The 25,136-nt window shown below is 36.2% G+C and overlaps 1 protein-coding gene across 2 annotated transcripts in view; it reads left to right on the top strand.

Annotated features, from left to right (window-relative positions):
• Positions 1 to 25,136, top strand: part of LOC119794626 (MAM domain-containing glycosylphosphatidylinositol anchor protein 1) — a 244,714-nt gene that overhangs the window by 163,842 nt on the left and 55,736 nt on the right. For both annotated transcript variants that reach the window (XM_038302254.1, XM_038302255.1), the window contains exons 6-9: positions 1,610 to 1,742; positions 15,218 to 15,487; positions 19,356 to 19,685; positions 19,998 to 20,294. In XM_038302254.1, the coding sequence (XP_038158182.1) occupies positions 1,610 to 1,742; positions 15,218 to 15,487; positions 19,356 to 19,685; positions 19,998 to 20,294 (1,030 nt within the window). The remainder of the gene's footprint in view (positions 1 to 1,609; positions 1,743 to 15,217; positions 15,488 to 19,355; positions 19,686 to 19,997; positions 20,295 to 25,136) is intronic.

A 25,136-nucleotide genomic window follows, 5' to 3' on the forward strand; every position in this document is an offset into this window, starting at 1 on the left:
TTGTTTTGCACATCCCAAATGCAGTTAGCCAGACTTTATTAAGTATACATTGCACATCAATCGGGTATAAATAAATACTGGTAGAGATCCATTTCCAAGGCAAGACTAACAGGATCAACCTTATCTGACAGATTCAGAACAACAGGACCCAGTTTTCGAGGCGGAGAGACAGTTAGGTTTCACAATGTGTTTATTTACGATGGAATTGTAGAGAACAGTGTCTGCGTCTAAAGCAGGAACCTCTCCAGGTTAGTGACCATGTCTATATGGCGGAGGATGACAATGAATGTGTGAGTCACTAACCTGGTCTTAGAGTTCAGTCCCATGCCCGGAGTAAGAGGTATGTTCCTGCCAGTCAGCTGCCAAGAAGACGCGGTGGATGCTGCCCAGAGAGTCCCAGACGCTGTAGTCCCAGAGGTCTGAGGACAGGCAGGAGATCAGAACTGAGCAACCAAAGGCAGGATAATCCAGAGTCTGGTTCACAGGCAGAATCCATCAAGAGTCTGAGAACAGGTCAGGCAAACAGATCAGAACAGGGACAGGAGGATCAGAGGTCCAGAGGCAGAACAGGTCAGGATCAAGCAATCAGAAACACGCAAGTACCCAAGAGAACTCTCACCAAAGGCTTGAATTATCTGGCACTTATAATTGATTGAGGGCTGGTTTAATAGAGGCTGAAGCAGGTGGATCAAATTAACAATAATGAGAACTGGGTGGAGCTCAGTAGTCATATGCACCAATATCATGACATTATCAGGTTAGGACCATCAGATAACTACGGATGTAACAAAAAAACTTCAAGCAACATGCTTTGCTTTTGTAAAGCAAAGCATGTTGTCCATGAAACAAGTAAAACCACTGAAAAAACTTTCCAGTGAGCAATTTCTGCCGGTTTTGCCTAAAAAATCAAAGAACATCCTGCACTATACCTTTAAGTCAGTGCGGAACAGACCTGACTTAGAGAAACTATTGCATGTCTTTATTTAACACATCTTGATTATTTCAAAGCACTTCATTTAAGTTAGTTGTATCTCTTTTTCATCTTTTTTTTGCTTGTTTAGAATACTTAAGTTTGGCTTTTAACCAGAATTTCTTAGTGTTTACACATTTCACTGGCTTTATCTTCTCTTCATTAGCTCCCTGTGAGTAACAGAATACATTTTCAAATTCTCCTGTTGACATAGGTGGATAAATGGAATTGTAAATCTATAGCTCTCTGGCCTACTACAGTCTCATTTTCCTTCTTGGGCTCTAATATTAAAAGATTAGCGGTCTCCTTTGTTTAAAAAATTATTATTAATAATAGTGATGATCAGACTTTTTCTGTGGTGGCGTGAAAACTTTGGAATATTCTCCCTGCGAATATTGGACAGGCTTCTTCAATTTCATTTTTTAATGTGTCTTCTTAAAACTTTTTTCATTTTATTTTTACTCAGTGTAAGCGTTTACTGATGTTGTTTTTATTTTTTAATTACTGTTGTTTTTATGTTTTTAAATGTGCATTATAAATATGTTTCACTTTACTTTATGTAACTTTATGTTTAAAATTTTTTTTATGTTTTTAATCTTTAAACTATGTGTAATAATGGGTGTTGAATGTCTCTTGCAGGGTGAGACGAAGGTCCTTAAACTGAAAAACCTAAGGCCCAAGGATTTTGATGACTACACTTGCCAGGTGTCTGTGCGCAATGTGTGCAACATTGAAGATAAGTCAGTCACCTTCAGGCTAACAAATGCTACCGGTAAGATTTTGTTGCTTATTCTGTCCTTTACAAAGACAAACACATCTTTGTAATCCACAGACACACAGACACACACACATACACACACACACACACACACCCATGTTGTGTCACAATATCCTTGTGGGGACCTTCCATTGACTTCCATTCATTTCCCACTAATTTATATGGCCTAACCGTGACCCTTGCCCTAACCCTAACCATTACCGACACATACCTATCCCTAAACCTAACCTAAACTCAATTCACACCTAAGTCCTAAACCTAACCCCCACCCTAAGAAGAGAAACTTTCCCTATGGGGACCAGTTGTTGGTCCCCACAAGTACCTATGAGTCCCCAAAATGTAGCATATTCCTAGGAAATTGTCCCCACCAGGTATTAAAGACATGGCCACACATACACACACATTATACACATACACACACACACACACATATATATATTCTTTGTCTATTTTCTTGTAAATGTGTTGCTTCTATATATCTTTTATTCTTTTAAGATTTTACAGCATTTTTTTTTTCATCGTAGTTTTCTCTGTTACTTGCTGTAAATTGGCTCAGAAATCTGCTTTTAATTACTTTATCAATAAAGCCCATCCATTTCTCTCATCTTCTCACATTCCTGCTATGTATCAGTCTCTTTACCTCCCTTTTTATTGGGGCAGCTGTTTTTCCTTCCTCTAACCGTCTCTATTTTCTTGCCTGTCTCCTTCCACGCAGCGTTGTCTTCCTGTCTAGTTTTTCTGTTGCTGAGAGCTCATCTCAGGGCCGTCAGCTGTAATTCAGTTGTCACGCTCCCTGTTATCTCCAATTCTCTTTGCACGTCTCTGTCCATCTACACGCCACCGCCCAGCAACTCTCTTACTTACAGCAACACTGTTGCCATTGACAGTCTTGTCAGGTTTATTACGGTCAGGCTGATGCACCGCAAGGGGAATCCTAGAGCTTTGTTTATTTTAAAAACATTTTAATTCCTCTTTGTATTTATCTTTTTTGTTTTGCTTTGCTTTACCGCTATTATCAAAACTTTTATGTGCTTTTTAAATAAACCTTTTATGTTATAAATTTAGTAAACTGACAATCCTAGTTCAGATGTTTGTCAAAGTTAGTTAGTCAAGCATTAATGGAGCCTAAACACTTGTTGTATGTTGTTCTCATGGTCAAAGTGGCTGAATAAGTGCAAACAAGCAGCACGAGGTAGGCAATCTTTGAATGATTGTTTTATTTGAGTTCATGCTGTGGGCAAAATATGCAACATTGCATGCTAAAGTTGCATTCTTTAAATCTCCACCCTGGAACTGGAAAAAAATTAAACATTAATACTCCCTCTCAGCAAGAGTTGGACGATTTTGGTAATGGGCTTTTTTTCCTTAGATGAAAAGGTCTATCATGTTTTTTTTCACTCTCTTTTTTTCTGTAGAAGCAACTAACCTGTCTTGGCTTTGATCAAAGGCAATACAATCTGCCAACTAGGGCCTCTTTGACTTTAAAGTTTACACACATATCTTATTTACTGCATCTATAGCAAAACCAATGGTTTTCAATTGCAAGTTATTCCAGTGACTTATTTGCTATTAATAATATATATTCTCCAACAATAAAACATATTATCAGAGTAGCTGATGTTAGCATGTATCTTCACCTGCTCTTCTAACAAGCATTAGCATGTTCGCCCATTTTCAACATCTGTTGTTGGACTAAAGTGGGAGAAAATCAGACCGACTAAACAAAGCCCAATTTACAAAGACACATGGCTTTATCTGAGGTCATCTTCCTAAGGATCGCTCCTCTTTGTCCTCTTTCTGTCCTCTTTCATTAATGTGTCTTCTGCGGTGAGATTAAGCACCCAAGAGTCCAATACATGCCTTTGCATTTTTTTGGAATCATTAAGGTGTATTGCTTTTATTTTTTACCCTTGGCTTAATGCCACTATGAAATAATTTCTGAATCACCTCATCTGGAAAGTTTCAACATGTATGCCTTGTATGCCTTTTGTTAACACGAACTTCAACAAATACTAACTAGTCAAAGTTTGAATCATTACTTCATACTCACATTACAAGCATATCACGGATCATTCTAAAATTATATCCCCCCTAAAATTATAACCGGTTTCAACCCAGGAACAATGCAGGAAAAAAACTAGGTTTTCACTGGGAAAGCAGCCATATATAACGTCATCTGCAAATAACATTTGGACGGCTTCTTTATTCATACAACAACAAAGATGCAGGTATTAATCAATGGTGTACTTTTGATGAATGTTCTTTATTTGAACAGAATGAACTATCATGTTGCTCAGGTTGATTATTAAAGCTTTTGGGGTGTGAATACTTCACACTTATTGTAGCCTTTGCTGACCAGTAGGATACTTTAATGCCTCTTATAAAATATTAACTTCCCCTTTTTCTCTCTCTTACTGACATGACACTGTTCTTCTTCTTTTGCTGCAGAAAGTCAGTTAGGCGTTAGATGTTAGTACTTTATTCTTTAATTATGAGGATTGTTTTTTTTTAATGTTTTACAAGAAAACAAGGCTGAATTCACCTCATTTGACAACAGTGAAGCATGATTCCAAAGACAAATTAGGAAACAAGTCAAAAAAGCTGCTGTTTTATGGCTTAATTGAAGTGAAATACACAGAAGGGAACCAGAATTCAGAGGGAGAATAGGACAAATTTGATAAAAAATAACAATCACAAGAAAAGAAAATACAGACATATTCAATTTGACATAGCAACTAAAATATCAGAATCAGAGCTTGAAAATAACACTGAAATCAAAAGAAAAATAAATAGAAAGTAAAAAAAGTCAAAGTCAAACAACAGAAATATTCGGCCAAGGGGACAATAAATAACGTTTATCTTAAAAAACAAAAATGCTGAGATAAAAAAAAAAAACTAAATACAAAACAACTGACTTTCCTATCTATCTATCTATCTATCTATCTATCTCTATATATATATATATATATATATATATATATATATATATATATATATATATATATATATATATATATATATATATATATATATATATATATATATATATATATATATATATATATATATCCTACACTTATCTGTTTGTCATGGCAGCATTACTCTCTGTTTAGACCAGATTAATCCAGTAATGTCATATCATCATCTTTGATAGATCACAATGGGAGAAAGAGATTAATTTGTCTGTTTTATTTTTCATTATAATCCTGTCCAGGGACTTTTACACTGGGCTACCATTAAATCCCATTCAGTGACAAAATCCTCTTTTTGCCTCTTAAAATGAAATTGTATTTGTTGAGGAGTGCTGTAGTTCTGTCACCATAGTTAGAGAGACAAAATATACAAGCATATATTTAAGATGGTTTAAGTAACTATATCAGACATTTCAGCTCTGAGATTCAGCTTTGAGGTGTTTAAAACTACATAAGACTATATCTAAAAAAAGAGCTCCAATGAAGAAACATTAGTGACCTGAGATCCAGGTGTTGGAGAGATAAGGTAGGACTGGTCTGTTAAATTAAATCCAATTGAGCTTCAATGTAGCTCAAATGTCTGAAGAAGTGAATTCCTTTCTGATAGAGAAAAGTCACAATACACAATGTGTTGTGGTTTACTGCCTATGGGACTGTATTGCCAAGAAAGCAGAAAAGTCACTCACGTTCAATGAAATCTCCCAAAAAATGGATCTTTGAGGTTTAAAACTTGGCAAATATGTGATGCAAAAAGATGGCCTGGACTAATAAATTATGAGCCGTTTTTTAATACATGTACTTGGGCTCTCTCATGTGCTTGTGTGAAACGTCCTCAACCTCAGCCCTAGCACTGTTCCAATTCACAAGGACAGAAGACTGAGAATGGACAAAGTCCCCGGATGTTGTTCTCGCCCCCCCTATACTGAGCATGCATCAGAGCAGACTTGTCCGTTCTCGCGATTGACTGCCGTCCCAGCATGCACTGCGGCAGTAGCAACTTTCAATGAAGCACTCACTGAGCTCAGAATATTAAGTTAAAAGTTCTCTTTTCTATTGCTTATTCTATAAAAGTATGTTTTAGGATCATTTCAGTCGAGAACATTATATCTTTAAGCTTCACTATATGGCCCATTTACTGATTTAGTGCGTAATTAAAAAATAAATCCGATGTTGAGAGGACCATGGCAACCAATCGGAGCTCCGAGGCTAACCAGGCTAATGTTTGCCTGTCTGCAGCGGCCCTCTCTCGGCATAGCCGTGTGTGAAAGACTGCTGGCTCTGATGGCGATTTTTTTTGTTTTATTTGGCAAAATGTTAATTTGCTTTGTGCTTATCTGACTGTGTTAATTATTACTCCCCCACTAAATGAAAAAAGTTAGAATTTATTATTATCTAATGACTATTAATAACGGGAGGTGAAATGCAGCTCCAGACAAGCCGAGCGTGTGGTGACGTCACGTATGCTTCTGTTCCGATTGACCAGGATTTATGCTGCGTGCTCCGGTTCTCCCCAAGTCCATACTTTCCTGTGTTCTTGTCACAAAACATACTTGTGGGAACACAAGTCCTTTCTCTCGTTCTTGTGAATTGAGAAACAGTCAATGTGTCTTCAGATGATGTGAATGGCCAGGTAAAAGTGCACTATTTGAGAGATTTAAGAAACACATCACACTAGGTTTTACAGCTGGAAGACAGCAGACAGTAGAATGCCTTTAGGGTGTGTTGTGGAATAAATGTCTTGATCACTCATGCCTGTTTTTGCAATAAGATGGAACGAAACCCTCTCAGGAAGGCAGTTATATTTTGAATCATCTTAGTATCTTTTTTGTATTCAGTTTTTGGTTTTATACTTTAATAAAAGCATATGTGTGACTAATAATCTCACAATAAGTATTTTAAAAGACAAAAGGCATTTGATTAATAAAGCTGCATGCAGTGAAATTATAATAATAGCTCTGTGTTTATGAAGGTACTTAAAACGAGTGCTAGAAGTGTTTTATCCAAATACCACCTCTGTTTGTCAGTATTCATTCTGGTTGTGCTTTGAATTAGATCATTTTTCCATAGTGAGTGTGGCTACTGAAGGTCAATTTAAGAAGAGAAAACAGACAGTATGGTATTTATTGTTCAAACATAAACTTGGTGTTTGTGTGCTTTCTAAATACATTTAAGTTCAAGCAGTTTACTTTGCAAAATGTATATCTTGTTAAACTTATAACTCTTGCCATGATCAGAGTAAACAGACTGATGTTTTTTAAAGTTGCAGTAATATACGTAGATACTTCTACATTAGTTTTTTTTTTCCTAGCCAGTGCCAGATTAATAATATTAAAAAATCAGTATTTGTTGTCATTTCAACTGAATGCCAAGAAAAGGTGAGAGTAATGCAGATGTATGATTCTTTGAGGATAGAAGTAACCTGCCACATCCAATAAAAGCATCAAACACTGTTTAAAATCTAAATCAAAAACTTTTTCCCCACAACCAATCACATTTTTCAATATGTGCTTCTAATAATAATACCTGCTCATATATCTTATTATTTATTATGATTTCTCCTAAAAGATATAGTCTACATACTTCAAGTGTCTACTCAATCATTGTATTAGGTACAACAATGTATTAGGGCTGCAACTAACGATTATTTTAAAAATCGATGAATCGGCCGATTATTTTATCGATTAATCGATGAATCGGACAAAAAATATTTTTATTTTATTTAATATATATATATATATATATATATATATATATATATATATATATATATATATATATATATATATATATATTATATTTTATAATATTAATATTTTTTTCCAAAATAAACATTTTAGACAGAACAAACAAGCACACAAGTACATGTTGCTCATTAACTGTACGGGTGCAGTATGAAAAATAAATGTTTGTGTTAAAACTACGCAAACTTACATGAAAAATGTAGATGTACATCCACAAAATATAGTGTACTTTGTTTCATAAAGCGCAAAAAAAGGCATTTTTGTTTTCTAAAGCCCCTAAGGGGTTCAAACAATAGGCCCCCCCCATTTCAACAAATGAGTTTGTTTTTTTTTACTAGAAGAGTTCTGCCTTTTAAGACAGGAAAGTATAGCAGTTAAAGTTGCTACTTGAGAAAATACTGAACCATAGAGATAAAAATAGCCCTGTGATTCAAATTATAAATTGTATTTGGAATAAAAATGAGAGAACTAGGGGTGCTAAAAAACACATCCTCCAAAGACAGATATTTACATGGGAATGTGGCATATAATTAATTGACATATTACTGATCTTGCTGGATTTTATTCTGCTTTACTTCCATAAATTGCAGGATCTTCTTTACTTTATCTTTGCCAGAAGATTTAAACATCAAAAGCCTTGCCCTCATAATTTGCAAGATAATTTATTTATAAAGGCTATTTTAATTATTGTGATCAATTTGCACCGTCAATCCCGGCACATGCGCGCTTCATTTGCAGTCTGGACGCTGAAACAGGCTGCAGTGGGATGCTTCCCCAAGTACATCCTGCGGCTCTGATTGCAGCGCTGAGAGAGATTCCTGCGGGAGAACGGGGTTGGGAGAGGGGAGGCGCCCCACGGCAGCAGCTGCCGCTGGAGGACAAGAGTAGGAACGATACATGCTTTCACGTAAGAGTCTCCAAAAGCCGCCAATGACACCGTAAGAAGTCGCCAGATTTGTCGCTAGTCACTTTTTAAAAAAAAATAGTCGCTGGAGGGGTCTGAAAAGTCGCTAAATATAGCGACTAAGTCGCTGAGTTGGAAACACTGCGCACCTGCGGCGCTGACTCGCTCTGCCGTATCTTTTTTTTTCTTCCCCTTCAGTCAAGTGGCAGTGATAATGGCGGCAGCGGATGACGCATTAATCGCGCGACACAACTAATCGATGATGAAATTCGTTGCCAACGCTTTTAAAAGTCGATTTTTATCGATTTTATCGATTCGTTGTTGCAGCCCTACAATGTATTATTATATATAAAGAAATATCTCAGTTATGCGGAAAATCTTACCTAATCCAGTCTCAACTAATTTGTTCCAACTATATTCATTCCAATTAAACCCGACCCATTTTAATATAATTGTACTTCAGTTATACACAGTCACGATCATTCTATTAGTATTTATAGAATTATAATTAACTAATCAAGTACAACATAGAAACAGGTTATATTAAATGCTACTTGAAATCAAACCCATCGTCTTAGCATGCATGGAGTGTGCTTTGGTAAAACCAGTCCCTTTCATCAATAAATGACCCCCGCTCTTGTGTTGTACTATAATTCTCAGTCTCCTTGGTGCAGAATAATTTCAGTACATCAAATCAAAACAGTTACCTCATCGCTTTGCACCTCTGATTAAAGGTTGTTTCTGAGATGTTGCAAGAGTCTCCCTATAACACATTTTGTTTTGTTTTTTCAGTTTTACCAAAAAGAAGAGATTTTAGCACTGCGTTATAAGTCACAGTTTATACATCTTTCATGCAATGTTGAGGGAAGGTTGGTGCTACATTAATTATATATTACTTGATGAGATCACATACAAACATCTTCTCATTTATGTGAGTTTAAAATCAACAGATTTAAACAAAATGATGCACAATGCAATATGTTTCTTGTCATTGGTTTTATATTCCTAATTGTTATAGAAAGATATTTTCATTATTATGCACAGGCTTTGTTTTTTTTTTCAAATTGAGTAACTATTGCTGTTTGATTCAACAGAATTTTTGAAATGTATTCTATTTATTGTATTACCAGTTTTATATGACGTTGCTGTTATTCAAGTAACTGATTTATTTATTAACCAATTTTTCTGTTGAATGAATTAATTGACTAACTTATTTTAAAGCCCTGGTTTAAACTCTAGTTTGGGGCATTTACAAATGCAGCAAGTTTTCTAAGTTTGAGAGGCACAGGATCCAAAATGCAATGACTTAGATTCCTAGTAATTAAGGGTTTGCCCAAAAAGTTTATCATCTTATCATTTTTAAGAAGCCACTGTTGTCAACTCTTAGAAGCTGGTTTACTCCAAGCAGTCAAGAGATCGTTTTTAGGCTTGCTTTTGTCAGTAAAATTGAAAAAAAGAGCATTAATGAGAAAAACTGCTTGGGAAGTGTATCACATTCAGTCTGGCAACCAGCTGGACAGTAGCAAAACTGTTTAATTTGAACAACTTTGTATAGCTTCAGCACATCCCACAGCAATGAGTGTCAACAGAGGCTTCTGACAGCGCTGTCTATAACTATCTTTGAGCACTCAATTAAAACTAAGTTACTTTTAATAAAGTAAATGCATTGCATTACAATACTTATGCAGAGGTGAGTAGACTACCCAAAGAATATTCCAGTGACGGTAACACATTGTTTTTCTACTCCAGTAAGAGTAAAAAGTAGCCATCCAAGAAATGACTTGAGTAAAAAAGTGTTATTTAGAAATGCTACACCCAAAAAGAGGAATTAAAGCATCTGTTGGATCTACTTAAGCACTTTTAGTAACTTTAACACCATTGTTACATATTTCATGAAAGATTTGTGTAGAAGTTAAGGCGGCCTCACATTGAACAGTGCAGCTGTGCACCACAGCAGAAAGTGACTCACACTGAACACTGCAACCAGGCTGTCCTTGCTTCGGCCCCTCCGCTTCTGTTTCGCCTTTTTGATTTTGCTAGCAAAGCTAGGCGGATTGAATTTGTTATTTATTTAATATTATTAGTGCCCGCTTTCCTGTGTGACATGTGAAAATCAGGAGCTTGATGCACAAACTGCTTTGGTGTCCGGCCAAATTTCCTTCCGTGCTGAAATACTTTGTTTATCCAGAAGGCTTCTATAAGTGCACCCTCACTGCACCGTAACTGATGTGAATGTACACATTGATTTTAATGATTTGGATTTCTTGTGACATCCACACAGCAGCTGCACCAGGGTGAGCCCAGTGTAGATATACTTTCACAGATCCAGCAGACATACATTTCTATTTTTAAGTGTATTCAAGTACTGAAAACTTCATAAACATTTGAAGTTTGCCATTTTTAGATTTCCTAAGTTGTTTTTTTTAAAGCATTGAGTCTTTGTATCTTGAACATTTTGTTTTTTAATGAAAATCATTTTTTTCCCCCTTTATTTCACAATTTGCTGCCATCTTCTTCCTATTTGTCTCATTTCACTTTACTTAAGCCTCTACTATATTACATTGATATTCCTTTATTGGTTCTTTAGGGCCACATAAATTGCTGTGAGTGGTCGGATTCAGCCCATGGGCCTCGAGTTTAGTATATGATCTAGTATATACTATCGAAGTTTATGCTGCCAGTTATAAAAATGAACCAAAGAGCTCCTTTCCCTACTTGAAGAGATTATTAATCAAATTGTAAACAGTTACCGTAACAGAACCTCTCAAGGCATGAAGTTAGAGTTAACAGGAAAGGCGTAAGGTGGTACACAGTATCAGGTAGGAACACATGGGGAAGCTGGACAAATCTTTTCCCCCGCTGATTTTGTCTCAATTTCTCATAATTTCACTGTGCCATGTACTTTGGAGGTATACAATCCTTAATTTCATGTTTTGTTACATAATACAGGTCAAGACCACAAAAACATATCCTCCCCAAACACAAAACGTCATTTAGACGTTGGTTTTTTGGCAAAAGCTGGTTGCTCCGTCATAGCTTTGATCCAGAAATAGTTATTACAAATTTGGTCAATCTGATTTGGTCCCACTTTAATCTAAAAATAAATGTTGAAAAGATGTTGCAGAGCCAGTTTTCAGTCTTTTCAACAATCTGAAAATTATAGCTTTTCACCTTGTTGACATTGTTTGGATGTAAATCATGTCTTTTCAATGTCTTTCCAACCAGTTTTTGCTTGGTAGGATGATTAGACTGATACCAAGTGAACCATGAGGCTAATAAGTATTTTTGCAATAGCATACAGTAGTGAGATTGTTACCTTGGCATTAGGGCGGCAGCCAGATGATGTGTCAGAATCCAGGGAGTAGCTATTGAAGATGTCATTCACTTCATAACTTAAGACATTCCTGCTTTTTGAATTGTCTTTACTTCAAACTCTAAGCTTAGATTATTTTAAATCTTGTGAAGATTTACCAACGATTAGAGATCCAAATCTGCAATTTCATTCCTTGTTCAGAGTAAACAACGATGTATTTAAATGGCTCTAGATTAATACATCGAATAATAATAGAATCAATCACTGCAGCAAAAAAAATACATAAATTGCACTATGATTATTATAGCAACATAATACTTTCCCAATTTGAAGTGAATATTACTTAAATTGTAATGAGGTAAGAACCAGTTGAAAAAAAACATAGAAAGAGACATTTTTACTCAAAGCTCACCTCTTGCCTTCTGTTGATTTCAAATATTATTAATCTTTCAAGGGGAAAATAACTCTTAGCCATCTACATCAGGATATAAACTGTGTTTAAATTGTGTCACCTTAGACATAATACTAGAACTAGATCTGACCTAATGACATGCTGATGCTCCATCAAACATGAGTAATGCTTACAAAACTGAACTAATATGAAAAAAAAAAAGTTTTCATGAGTGCTCTGGGACTTAAAGGCCTTTAAGGCTTTGCTTTCCTAGTGTTGTGCCGTGATACAATGAAAGTAGACAGAGCTATTTATTCTCTCATTGCTGCTGTTATGCCAATGAAATTTCTTGTCAGATCTAGAGTCACCACGACTGAAGTTAGCTAAAGTGATCATATTAGGTTTTTGCATTGTCACCCTTTAGATGCTGCTATCAGCTCAGTGTGAGTTTATATTTTTGTTTGCACTGTTGCGCTGTCTAAAACATGAATACATAGAGTACTTTAGCTTCTTTAAAGTCCAGCCATTTTCATAATCTCTGTAAAAAGGAGATTAGCAATGTACTATATAAAATCTATTCAAGTAGTGAGTCCCTTCTTTAAGTCTGTGCATCTTGTACAGGAATAGCTTCTTGTAGATGCACTCAATACAGATACATCTATTACTTAGTGGTAAAACTAGACTGAAGTGCAGTAGGATTCTATAAAATATGTTTTTTGGTACCGTTTCCTGGGCAAGCATTACTGGAGTTGCAAATTTTATTTTCAAATTAATGCATGAGCCAATCAGCTTTGGTTACCATTTGAAATATTGCAAAATGCCACCTTTTTAATACTCCTCTTTCTCTGTTACCTATCATTCATATTAGTTGAAGGACACTGAGCAGATGGAGCATAAACCATATACTGATGTTAAAAGGGTAAAGAAAGAATATACAGTTTGATATGTGCATCTGTGAGAACAGAACAGTAAAGTGAACGATTAATTTTCTTTAGTTAAATCCGGCTGAACAGGTGCAGTGGCGTCTGAGGTAAATAAGTGAGATTAATTTTCTGTTTATAAAAAAGCCTCAAGCTATTTATTTATTTATTTTTTACCTAGGTAAGTTATTTATGAATTATATACCTGATTATTTCATATTTTTCTCTATTTTTTGAATCTCAAAAAAGACTTTCTAGTTAAACAGTTTTACCAGATTATCTGGAAAAGGTTTAGCCTCATTTAATGACAAAATAATTTTATTATTCTACTCACTGAAGGTAGATCTCATTTCACCAAAACGTTAAACAGATTAAGCCAATTCATTCTTAATACCGAAATTCCATTTTTTTTTTTTTTTTATTAAAGTCCTTTAAAGTTGGCATTAAAAACATTCTAAAACTTTCTTTTCAGAGTTTTGCTCAATATTGTGTTCAGAAATTAGGTCTAAATATGTTGAAGTGAAATTACACATTTTAAAGCATTTTAAAATATTACATAGGTTATATTGGAGTACACTTACTTAAAACAGATTGGAATGTTGAAGCCTTTTTCATTTTTACTCCACCCAGATCTTTAGAAAGCATGTGATCAAAGAAGCTGTTGTTCGTTGCATGAGCTCCAACTTTCTAGGACAGTCATTTAAAGCTGTGTTTGTTTGTTTTTTATTTGAGCCAGCAAGGATACATTTTTAGAAAAAGGAAGATGTGCAAAGAGTAAGAAGTCTTAGGAATCTGTTTGTTTTTGTTTGATTTGATAAAATTGAGATGAAAGTATCTTAATCCCTCCATGACCAAGAGGAAACCTTTCAAAGGGTCAGTGCGAGTGCTACTCGAGCATAAAGGCAATGACTCCATAACAACCTGATATGAAGCATCTGAATGCTTTTCTAACAGCAAAGTTGAATTTTATTAGTAACCTCTAATGAGGTTTATTTGCATTTAGATATTTGACACCCAAGTTTCCTTCTTCCAGTTCAAATATGGATGTTACATCCATCGTAAGATTGTGGACACAATTGCAGAAATTACTCAGGAACACAGAACGAAAAGATGGAGGTGTCATAACAACAGAAAACTATTATAAAACAGGTGATCCAGAATCCCTCAAAAGCAGTGACTGTGGAGACGATGAAACAATATTCATGGATTCCATAAGAATGAGGTGGGTGTGGTTCTGTGTTCAGAAAGAATGAACTTGGCAGAGTGCAACTGTGTGAGGACTTAAAGGAGCTTTGGATCTTTTTTCTAGGAGAAGTAGAACCAAGCGTTTGAGAGAGGGCAGGCTTTCAAGATCAGTTATGTGTAGAGCTGCTGAGTGTAATTGTGGAGCATGTCATTTTAACTTTGAGCATGAAGAACTTTATTAGGACTGCAGTCATTTGTGAGATCTACTGGTAGATTTCTGCTTTGCAGGGAGAAATCCATCTTCCTCCATGAACACAGACACATGCATGAGGTAAAATAATGACAGTGAAACCTTGAAAAATGTTGAATAGATATACAAATATCCAAAGACTTTTATGACTGTTTTATAGTTAACAGTAATATTGCTTTCAAATGAGTTTACTTTCTGCAGTAGAGCATAATGACATCAATGCTTAAACAAAAACTCATTACATAATTTATTACTCTATTTAGAAGAGACAGTAGGGTTTGTCTGCTCTGCCTCATGGTGCCTTGAGTGTTGTAGAGAAGTGCAAGGTGCTTTGTGTTAAAACCACTCAAAGGATTTCAACAGGCAAGAGCCTGAACACCAGTTCAGCTCTGTTACTGCTGTGCCTCTATTACCCTGATCACTGTGAAATATGAAAGAAATAGTACTAGGAGCTGCAAATGTAATAAGTTATTTACAACATTTCAATTTCATCAAAAGTTCTCAGATGTATATTACTTAAAGTTATCAGGCTACTTTGGTACAGAAAAGATCCCAACACCTATGGGCATCTTTGTACCTTAAGCCTTCTGTTATCTGTTTTGATTAATCTTTTACGTGTGAAACTGTTGAATTCAGGATGTCTGAACCAGGTTTTCTTTTTATCATAAATATTTTATGACCTAATTAGAAAACTCAATAATACTTCAAATCCTTTAAGTTTTTAGATACAGAATAAATTAAGTACAGTGTGATGCAGTCTTCACTTATTTCGTACTGGTTTTCTCTGTCACAGCTCCCCCAATGATCCGACTCTCGGTAAATGACAGCGTGGTGGTTGATCCTGGACAAGATGTGGTCATGACCTGTGAGGTGACTGCAGGTTTACCCCCACCCACAGTCACATGGTCACGTTATCCCGGACCCCTTCCCCTCAGTGCTCTGGTTCGGGGGCCGACACTAGTTTTACGTGCAGTCACACCAGCGGATGCAGGTTTCTACAACTGTACAGCAACTAACAATGTGGGAAACCCTGCTCGCAAGAACATCAACCTTGTTGTCAGGAGTAAGTAAATGTTTTTTTTTTTCCTCATGTGGATAATAAAGACAATGCTCAGTGGATTTATTATTGAATCTTGGGGTATTCACGTAGATAACACTAACTATTACTTAGAACTATTGCATCGGCTATAAAATATTTTGTTGAATTCAAAATTAGGGTTTTACAGTTAAAAACTAATCAGTTTTCAGTGAACAGATTTTTGTCATAGCTTTTGAAACATTCAAAAACAAAGGACAAGAAGGTCATTTGACAGTAATTACTCAGATTTTGAACATACTCTCATTGGTTATTCACTATTTTTACCCTCTTCATGATGTTCATGGTCACAGAGGGCTAAAGTCAATCAAAATATTTCATAGGCATGTGAAAGGATACAGAATACAGGGTACCAATCCCAAGGACAAACACAAGGAAACTTTTATTCAACATTACTTGGAATGGAACTAGGTAGGGTATTTTACCATTTTTAAATTATGATTTTAAATATATTTTTGGCAGAAAAAAAAACTATAAATAATTACTGACAGGCAGACCTTAGATTGGTAAATACATCTTATCTTTTTTACCATAAGATAATTTAAAAGCACTGTCACCATAAATGATTACACACACATCAGGCCTTTTCCTCATCAATGTAGGTTTTTTCTAAGAAGCTCCTTGCAAAAATGTCATAGTTTCTATAAGTTTCTTTATTAAAAAAATATATTATTTTATACCACCACCTACAGACAGTGTAATCATTTATCAAGAAGCAGCAAAAAAGGAAAGCACTGTGCATGTGTTTAATTTTACTGTGTTAGGTTAGAGGTTAGGTAATGGAATAACTTTTCACAATAGTTTTATATCACATATGAAAATTCAAAGAAAACAGCATTTGCAAAACTAATGTTTATTAAGCATGTAGGTAGAAACCCCCTACTGAAATTGGCTCCACACTTTAAAGTTCACAATTTCTTTTTTTTTTTTTTTTTGGGTGGGGAGATGATATTCTTTAAGACAGAGGTCCCAAACACATTTGTCTATGCAAATATTAAGAATAGGTGTTATTTCAGGAGAGATGGATTAAAAAGGTCCAAGACCAATGCATTTTGGCAATCAAACACTGCCTTTTGCCACTGGTTGCCAAATGTATTTTAATATATATTTCTTCTAAAAACTCCATTAAACTTAATAAATGTAAAACTACGGTTTCTATGGCCAAATACAGTGTGTCCCTAACTCTTTATTTTTCTTTCTGTTGTTTAATCCTCATGAGAGAAAGCAAAATAGATTATTGTACAATATTAAAAGAATCAGTCTTTTTTCTATTAATACAGTAATTCCCACACTGCTACCTGTAATAATAACAATGATAATACTGAGTACCTAAAGTTGGAAAAGTTTCATTTACGAGAAATAGATTTAAAAAAAGATATTACCTTTCTGGTTACTGTAGCTTATCGACTGACAGTAATTTGGGACTGTATTAATGAGGAAGTCTGTGTGTGCTGTAAGCAGTTAATCCATCATTACAGTGAGCTGATGCGGATCTTTTCAGAGTGGGTGGGTTAAGTATTGCTCTTTTTGTAATTTCCCTGTCATTAAAGCAGAAATCTTCCATTCGTCCTCCCCTCTGGCTATTTTTGGTGCCTTTAATCATCTTTATTCACTCCAATTAGTTAGACTGGAGTGGAAGCAATTAGTGACAGTCTCTTCTGTTAGTTAACACAGTGAAGAACGTATGCCAAATACATTTCTCCTGTTAGTTTAATGGGTCTGAAAGCTTCTTCACACCAGTACAGGTGGAAAAAGTTGGTAGGTGACATGCAGGTTGATGCACATGCAGCTGTGATTCCATGACTTCACAGGGAAATTAATTACTTCCTAGACATTTACTGTAACCTTAATGTACTCAATTGCTTTGAGCAGAAGTAGAATTAATTTACTAACAAAATCATTGTCTTTCATAAAATAAATATAATATAAAGTCAATTAAAATAGATATATTCACAACATGTAGAGATCACTAAAGCATAGATGCAAACAGATACCATTTACAAGAATCTGATAATTTAAACAGTCTATATATCTTGTTATGAAGCTCTGCACACCTCTTCAACGTCTGCTATCCCGTTTAGTAGGGAAACAGAGAGCTGTTTTGCATTCAACATGGAAATCAGTTGGGAAAACACAGCCTTTGAAACTGAAAATTAAATGTGACAGTGTGAGTTACTCTTTGTCCTTGATTTTGTTTCCCCCCTCCCCTTTATCCCCATGTTATTTTATTCTGAATCTTTCCTCCTTCTTTGCTCTCCTTCACAATTTGCCTCTTCCTCTTTTTTATCTCTTTTAATCCCATCTCTAATTTCCTTTTTTCTTCTAGTTTCTTTTTTTCATTCTTCCCATCTTTAGATTTTATTACTCATCATGTAGACTTATTCATTATTTTGTGTTAGCCACCTTTCTACTCCTTATAGCTTTTTCATACACTTACTGTACTTGCTTTGAATCTTTGTACGCTTCATTTGCACACTCTGGCATAAGTATCCTAATATTTCTTTGTATGCCTCCATTCTCTTTGTCAGTGTTATTATTAAGTTTTTTCCCCCTAAACAACTGTCTAAATACGACTTCTAACAAGGCAAATACACTCATTACAGGCTGCCAAGGCTAGGGCTGAATTGTTCAGATCGATGCATAATAATCTGTAAAAATGTCCCAGACTTGAATCAGATTGAGAACTTGATGATTCTGAGGTTTAAGATATTTGCAATTAATGTGATAATTTTCCAGATGCTTAAGGTTAGTAGAGACATACCCTCAATGATTTGCAACAGTAAATGTGGAAACAGGTGGTTATACAGAGTACTGATTTATTTTGGCTGAATTCATATGCAAGAAAAAATTCTCAAAATATCTTGTGAAAATGTTTGTTAATGTTATATTACCAACTTTGACATCAACAAAGTGTTTCGACAGAGCTGAGTGTCAAAAGCAGTATGCACATCTATCAACATAATGGATTGATTAGCTGAGCAGCAAAGGCAAATAGAATCCAGCATGCAAACAAACACTTTTTAAGTATAAAAAAAACTGCACCCTTATAATGTCATGTGGGATTTAGAATGTAATATTTTATTGTGTTTTAAAGTTAACAGTTAATCCCTGTGAAAAAAAAACCACAGGATACCTTTCTCTTATGAAGGTCAAACCTTTGATGACAAAAACTGTTAAAACTTTGGATAGAGAGGACAGATGGTTTGAAAGTTATCACTGAGCAGAGGGAGATAATTGCAGTTTTACGGTTCCAAGCATCTACAACTCGGTCCTTGAACTCATTCCAAACAAATCACACAAGCACATTCATTACGATTTAAAGGGCCAAAGACATAAGCCATACACAAAAAGAGACTTCAGCAACCCAGGAGAAGGATGGATGGAGAAATTGTATGGGACTTGGAATGTGCTTAGGAGGATGGGCCTCCTTGTTGCTTAAAGCATAAAAGCTCCAACTAAAGATTGCTCTGGTGTAAAATGACCGGATTAACAAAGACTCCTGGATAGGTGTTAAAAAGTCTTGGCTTTGATAACATTAAAGTAAGTGCTCTCAATTTACAAGGTTTATATATGATACTCCATATCTGATAACATTGTTCATTCTAATCGTGTATTTAGGCTCCCTAATCTGAATTACAGTTAATGCTGTAAACATTCTTTAACTTCTCACACTAAAGAAGGTAAAAAAACAAAAAAATGAAACACACATCCTCCATTTGTAACAAGCAGAAATTAAAGGCATTTTTGTTAAACATCTATCCTTATTCTGATATATTATCACTTTTTCATAACCTTCCTTCTCTCCTCTTCTTTATGTCCTTTCTGCTACACACAGCAATGAGCAACCTGACTTTTCAAATCACACCTGATTCAAACAAGGACAGTGAGACCATCCAAATGGGTCGGGACCTGAAACTGTCATGTCATGTCGACGCCACCCCACAGGACAAAATCAACTACACCTGGTACAAGAATGGGGTCCCTGTCTTTAACTCTGATAGCCTGATATTGCTGCGCAGTGACCCTGACATGGCCCCCGGCACAAGTAGTTTGGAGATTGTAGACATGAAGTTCAGAGACCTGGCCATGTACAGCTGTGTGGCAAACTTCCCAGGCAGCAGGGTGCCAGAGCTGCGAGTGGATGTCAACATCTCCCAAAACAGTGGTATAGTTTTTCTGCTTTTATTTGATGTTTGATATAAAACTAGTTTGACCATACAGGGTGAAACTGTAGATTAAGTCATATGATTTTTAAGTCACATCTACCTCCCGAAAATTTGAAGCAGACATAAAGCTTGTCTAATTTCATATGCAATAATTCCTTTTCATCTAATGAAAGGTGAAAATGAAATGGATCTCTTCACAACCTTTGACAAATGTTCTTTTTCGCAATTAGCCATAACACATCCCTGTGATGATTTTTAACTGAACCTGACATTTTATTGTTTTATAAAATTGCATGTTTGTTTTCTTCCAGTCACTCCTCCGATACTATCAGTTCCATCAGGAGGTCAAGTTGTAAGTGTGCGTGAAGGAGGGAATGCCGAGTTGGTTTGCCAGGTTGATGGGAAACCCCGTCCTCCAATTCTGTGGTCAAGGACAGAGAAGGATTTACTTATGCCGTCAGGAACGCCCACGGTGGAGACGACTGATGGCCGCTTGAGGCTGAGGAACGTCAGCCGGGACATGATGGGGCTGTATCGCTGTCAGACTGCGCCATACAACGGCCTTAACATTAAGCGGAGAGAGGCCCAGGTCCAGCTGAATGTGCAATGTAAGTATGGATAGAATCATCATAACAGCCTACAACAGCACTCCTCAAGCAAGAGTAACACATGACAAAAAAACTGGCTATAGTCATTTATTTAAACATGGGTTTATTGATTTATTTTACAAAAAACACACGGTAAGGTTTGATTAAAATAAAATTGTATTGCCTAGAAATGTATGTTAAGCAACTACTCTCTTTAGAGGTCTATCTTAGTGAATAAGAATTAGATATATACTTTTTACTTTTTCTTTAATTCAATTAAAAAAGTAAAACTGAGTTTTCCATTTCAGTTTATTCATTTATATAGCGCCAATTAACAGCACATTTTCTCTCAACTCACTTTATAATTCAACCAGATCATATAGTCAAATTGATTCAAAGTTTTCTATCAAAGAAAAATCAATTGATTGCATCGACTCATTGACTCAAAGGCAATCCCTTAAACCAAGCATGCTTGTAGCGACAGTGGGGAGGAAAAACTCCCTTCTAACAGGAAGAAACCGCCAGCAGAACCAGACATAGTTTGAGCGGCCATCTGCTGAGACTGGCTGGGGTTCAGGAAGACAGAAGCAGAGATACAGAAACTGTTTACCTTACCTCTGTTTCTGTTACCGTAATAACATTCTCCTTAGAGCTAGTCTGGTCAGGAGCAGATTTTTCTCCATAAACTCAATTTCTCTGCCATCTTTAACACTAGAACTACCAAAGCTGTCATTTTGACGGTTCTGAGATTTTAAAGGGAAAAAACTTTATTTAAATTAATCCTATGTTGATCATGTTAACTGACTTTTCCTGTTTCTATATTTCCTCCATTTTCACGTAGTTTTATTTAATAAAATAAAAATGTAAAAAATAAATATGTTTAATTTTACCTGGATCTCGAACAGCCGCCATATTGAAGGCTCTATTAGTTGCATTATAAAGTCTTCCCGCGGTTGATTGATGTTCGGGACCGTTGTCTAGCAACCAACATTCTACCCAGAACTCTTTAGCTCATTTGGAAAAATGGCTTTCAAAAGAAATCTAACAGCACAACAGGCTTTGGAAATGCTTCAAAATTTGATGATAGCAATTCGGGTGGAGAAGGAGAGACCGATGAGGACATCTCTGCTTCTCTCTCCTTGAACCCCAGTCGGCTTCGGCAGATGGCCGCTCACACTGAGCCTGGTTCTGCTGGAGGTTTCTTCCTGTTAAAAGGAAGGTTTTTCCTCTCCACTGTCGCTACAGGCATGCTTAGTGTGAGGGATTGAAATTGACTCAATGAGTCGATGCAATCAACTGGTTTTCCTTAGATAGAGGACTTTGAATCAATTTGACTGTATGATCTGGTTGAACTGTAAAGTGCCTTGAGATGACATGTGTTGTGAATTTGGCGCTATATAAATAAACTGAATTGAATTGTGGCTGTATTTTACGATCTCATAGACATAGCAGCTATGAACGCATTGGTTTTGTTTAGGAGCTGTTTGAACATCACCGTCTCATGTAGAGATTTTATCCTTGAACTGGTAAAACAGTTGCGTGCCAACCACATGCACTCCAGAGAGCCGCAGGCTACCAGCCCCTCCGCTGAAGAGCAGCTTTGGCGAGGCAAAGAAAACTGTGCCAGGAGCCTCAGTGGTGTACAAAAAATAGGCTCATATGATGTTTGTCATAAATGTGAAAAGTCTGTCCTGGGGGAAATGTTCAGAGGTAATCAATCAATTTCTGTAAATAAAATAGTAATTTCAAACCTGTCTCATACATTTTACTGATTTATTTTAATAATAATATCCAATTAAAGTGCGGTATTTATTTACAGATAAGTAATATTTTACCTGATGAAAAAAAAAAGAGAATGCATTCTCTTCCCCTCTCTCCTCTGCACAAAGTATTTAGAAAGCTTACTAATCGTGGCAGGGGGCAGGGACAACACTGTGAGCACTGCTGTCCTCACTGGGCTCACTCTGATTAATGGAGCAGGTGGCCACCCCACTTTGGACGGAGAAAGAGAAACAGAGCAAAGAGACAGATACATGAACACGTCTTTGGGTGAAAGCTTTGGGGTTAAGAGAGGGATTACATCAACAAAGCACAAAGAAAGGATGTGAAGGGGGATAGCAAAGGGAGGGCTCAAACCAAGCTAAATGAGAACAAATTTCTATGGCTACAGCAATGTGGATGCAGCAAACTAGATAATTTTTCCTAATTCCAATATGACCTGTTTTAATCCCAGCCGTATTTCACATATGTTTTAATTTGATTGTCTTTCTCTCTTATTCTATTTATTGTTGGAGATCAATGTACATAAAGAAAAAAAATCATAATTTAGTGTTGCAGATATATTAAAACAGGTTAGCTAATACTGCCTGTCCCACTTTGGTCTTTACCTCCTCCCTTTTTTCCTTTTTCGCTGTTTTTCCCTCCATTTTCCCAAGAGAAGTCGATGCTCTTCCTCGTTGCCACTCTCATCATCATCAATCAGCCAACTGTTGGCCAGAAGAGAAGCACTCTCTCTGTCTTGCCATTCTCTTTCTGCATCCTGCATCCTCTTATTCGCTCAGTACCTCCCATAATCAATCACTAACTTTTTCACATCACATTCTCTCAGTCATTTATCTTCTTCTGTGCCTTTATTTAAGAGCAGCTTTTCTCTTAACTCACAACAACTAACTCCCCCGACACGCAAAGACACCTGGTCCTCCTTACCAGTTTTTCCTGTAAATGGACTTATGGGTTTGATGAGGGTTGCATTCTAGGATGGAATCCATATTGTATTCAATAACCCAGATAGCAATGGTGTTGTTGCATATATTACAGCGTTCTGACAATGAAACCTGGAAGTACAGTAGCGTCAGCCACACACAACGCTGAAATAAATGGAAAATAAGACTCGGGAGAATTTCCAGTCAAGTCAAAAAGATATTCCCCTCGAGCTTGAAAAGTATTTTGTTCTGCCAGGAAACTATTGCAATTATTGCAGAGCACATATACAGTTACAGCAGGCAAAACATTCCAATAATAATGACCACCAGCCAGAAGTAGTGGAATTATTTATGAACTGCTTGAAAACAAGCTAACACCTCACCTTCCATTATTCTCAAACCTTCTTTCCTGGTCCATCACAGTTCGGTTGTTGCTATTGGTATGCATGGCATATAGGTTCAATGATTACCTGTAGAACTTTTAAAACATCTGTAAGAAGAGATTAAAGTCTAGCTTTCAGCTGTATGAATGCAGTAAGAGATAATATGGAACATTAAACCTACCAATAAAAAGCTACTTAAGTTATAAGACTCTCTAGTTAGCTTTTTTTTTTTTTTAAGAAGTTACATTTTAAATACTGTGTGGAGCTATCTCCCAGTTTAATTGTTGCAGTTCCTTTGAGATATTACACCCCTTCCTGACCATGAAACATAGTGATGGCTGCCTTATGCTGTGTGCATGTACTCTTCAGGAAGTACATGGCCGGCAGGAAGAAACATGGAGCTAAATACTGGGTAAATCTTGACTAAAAATTATTAGACTGCAGACTGTTAGACTCGAAAGAAGGTTTTCTTTAATGCAGTATCTTTTATCAATCATATAGATGTGCTATATTACCTATGTTAAGAAGCAAAGACACTAAAACTCAAATAGGTTTTATTGATATAGCTCTAATTCAAAACACGTTCACCTATAAACAATGAAATTATGTACACAGATTGATAAAGAAGTTTTTAAATATAAGGAAACCTGTTGCGTCATTGACCTGCAGAATTCAGTCCTCCAGGATAAGCATGCAGTGACATTGAATATCCACTCGCATTGTGTTACTGGCTTTGCAGCAATGCCTCTCACTGGACATGCATGTCGTGACAGTGGAGAGGAAAATCTCTCTTAATAGGAAGAAACCTATAGCAGAAACAAAGCAACAAAGCTCAGGCTTATTCCGCTTGAGTAAAGGATTTACAAGTTTTAAAAGCTCTCACCAACTTTCCTGTGCCTGAAATTTTTTTTGTAATTTTTTAAATATGAATATTTGAAGAATAATTTTGTCACCATCACATCTCATCAGGGAAATGGACAAGACTACAACTTTGACAAACTTGATGTTTTGCATCAGAAAATGTGGTTTTGAACCTCAAAATCCCTTTTTTTTTACCATTGTGTTTTGTTATTCCTACTGTTCCATGCAGGTATGATTTGTTAGTGATATTACAAATAATACCGGCCCGGGGTCTTTCTGCATGGAGTTTGCATGCGTGGGTTCTCTCCGGATAGTCCGGCTTCCTCCCACAGTCCAAAAACATGACTTGTAGGTTAATTGACTTGTCTAAATTCTCCTTAGGTGTGAGTGTGTGCATGAATGGTTGTTTTTCCTGTTTGTGTTGCGCTGCGATGGATTGGCAACCTGTCCAGGGTGTACCCCGCCTCTCGCCCATTGACTGCTGGAGATAGGCACCGGTACCCCTCGCGACCCCACTCGGGACAAGCGTGTCAGATAATGGATGGATGAATCACAAATAATTTTCTTGTAAACAAATTATCCCACCTCCCACAATTTAGCAGATGGCCATTTCTTGCTCGGAGTTTATTTGTATACATTTTTAGATTATAAATTTAATATTTTTTCATGAGTTTTTAAAACTTGGGGCATGGCTTTATAGCCAAACTTTTCTTAACTTCTCCATAACTTTGTCCTGGACCTTACTGGCAGTTCCCTAGTCTTTATGATAGTACTTTTTATGCATAATTGTTTTCAAACAAATGTTTCAGGTGTTTTCTCAACAGCTACATTTATCCTCAGATTAAATAACATGCAGGTGTGCTATTATTATCCATTTCTAGATAAAAGAAATACATCACTTTGTATTTTTCTACCAC

Source organism: Cyprinodon tularosa, unplaced genomic scaffold (genome assembly GCF_016077235.1).
Source record: "Cyprinodon tularosa strain WSP-4 unplaced genomic scaffold, ASM1607723v1 ctg485, whole genome shotgun sequence".
Classification (NCBI taxonomy): domain Eukaryota; kingdom Metazoa; phylum Chordata; class Actinopteri; order Cyprinodontiformes; family Cyprinodontidae; genus Cyprinodon; species Cyprinodon tularosa.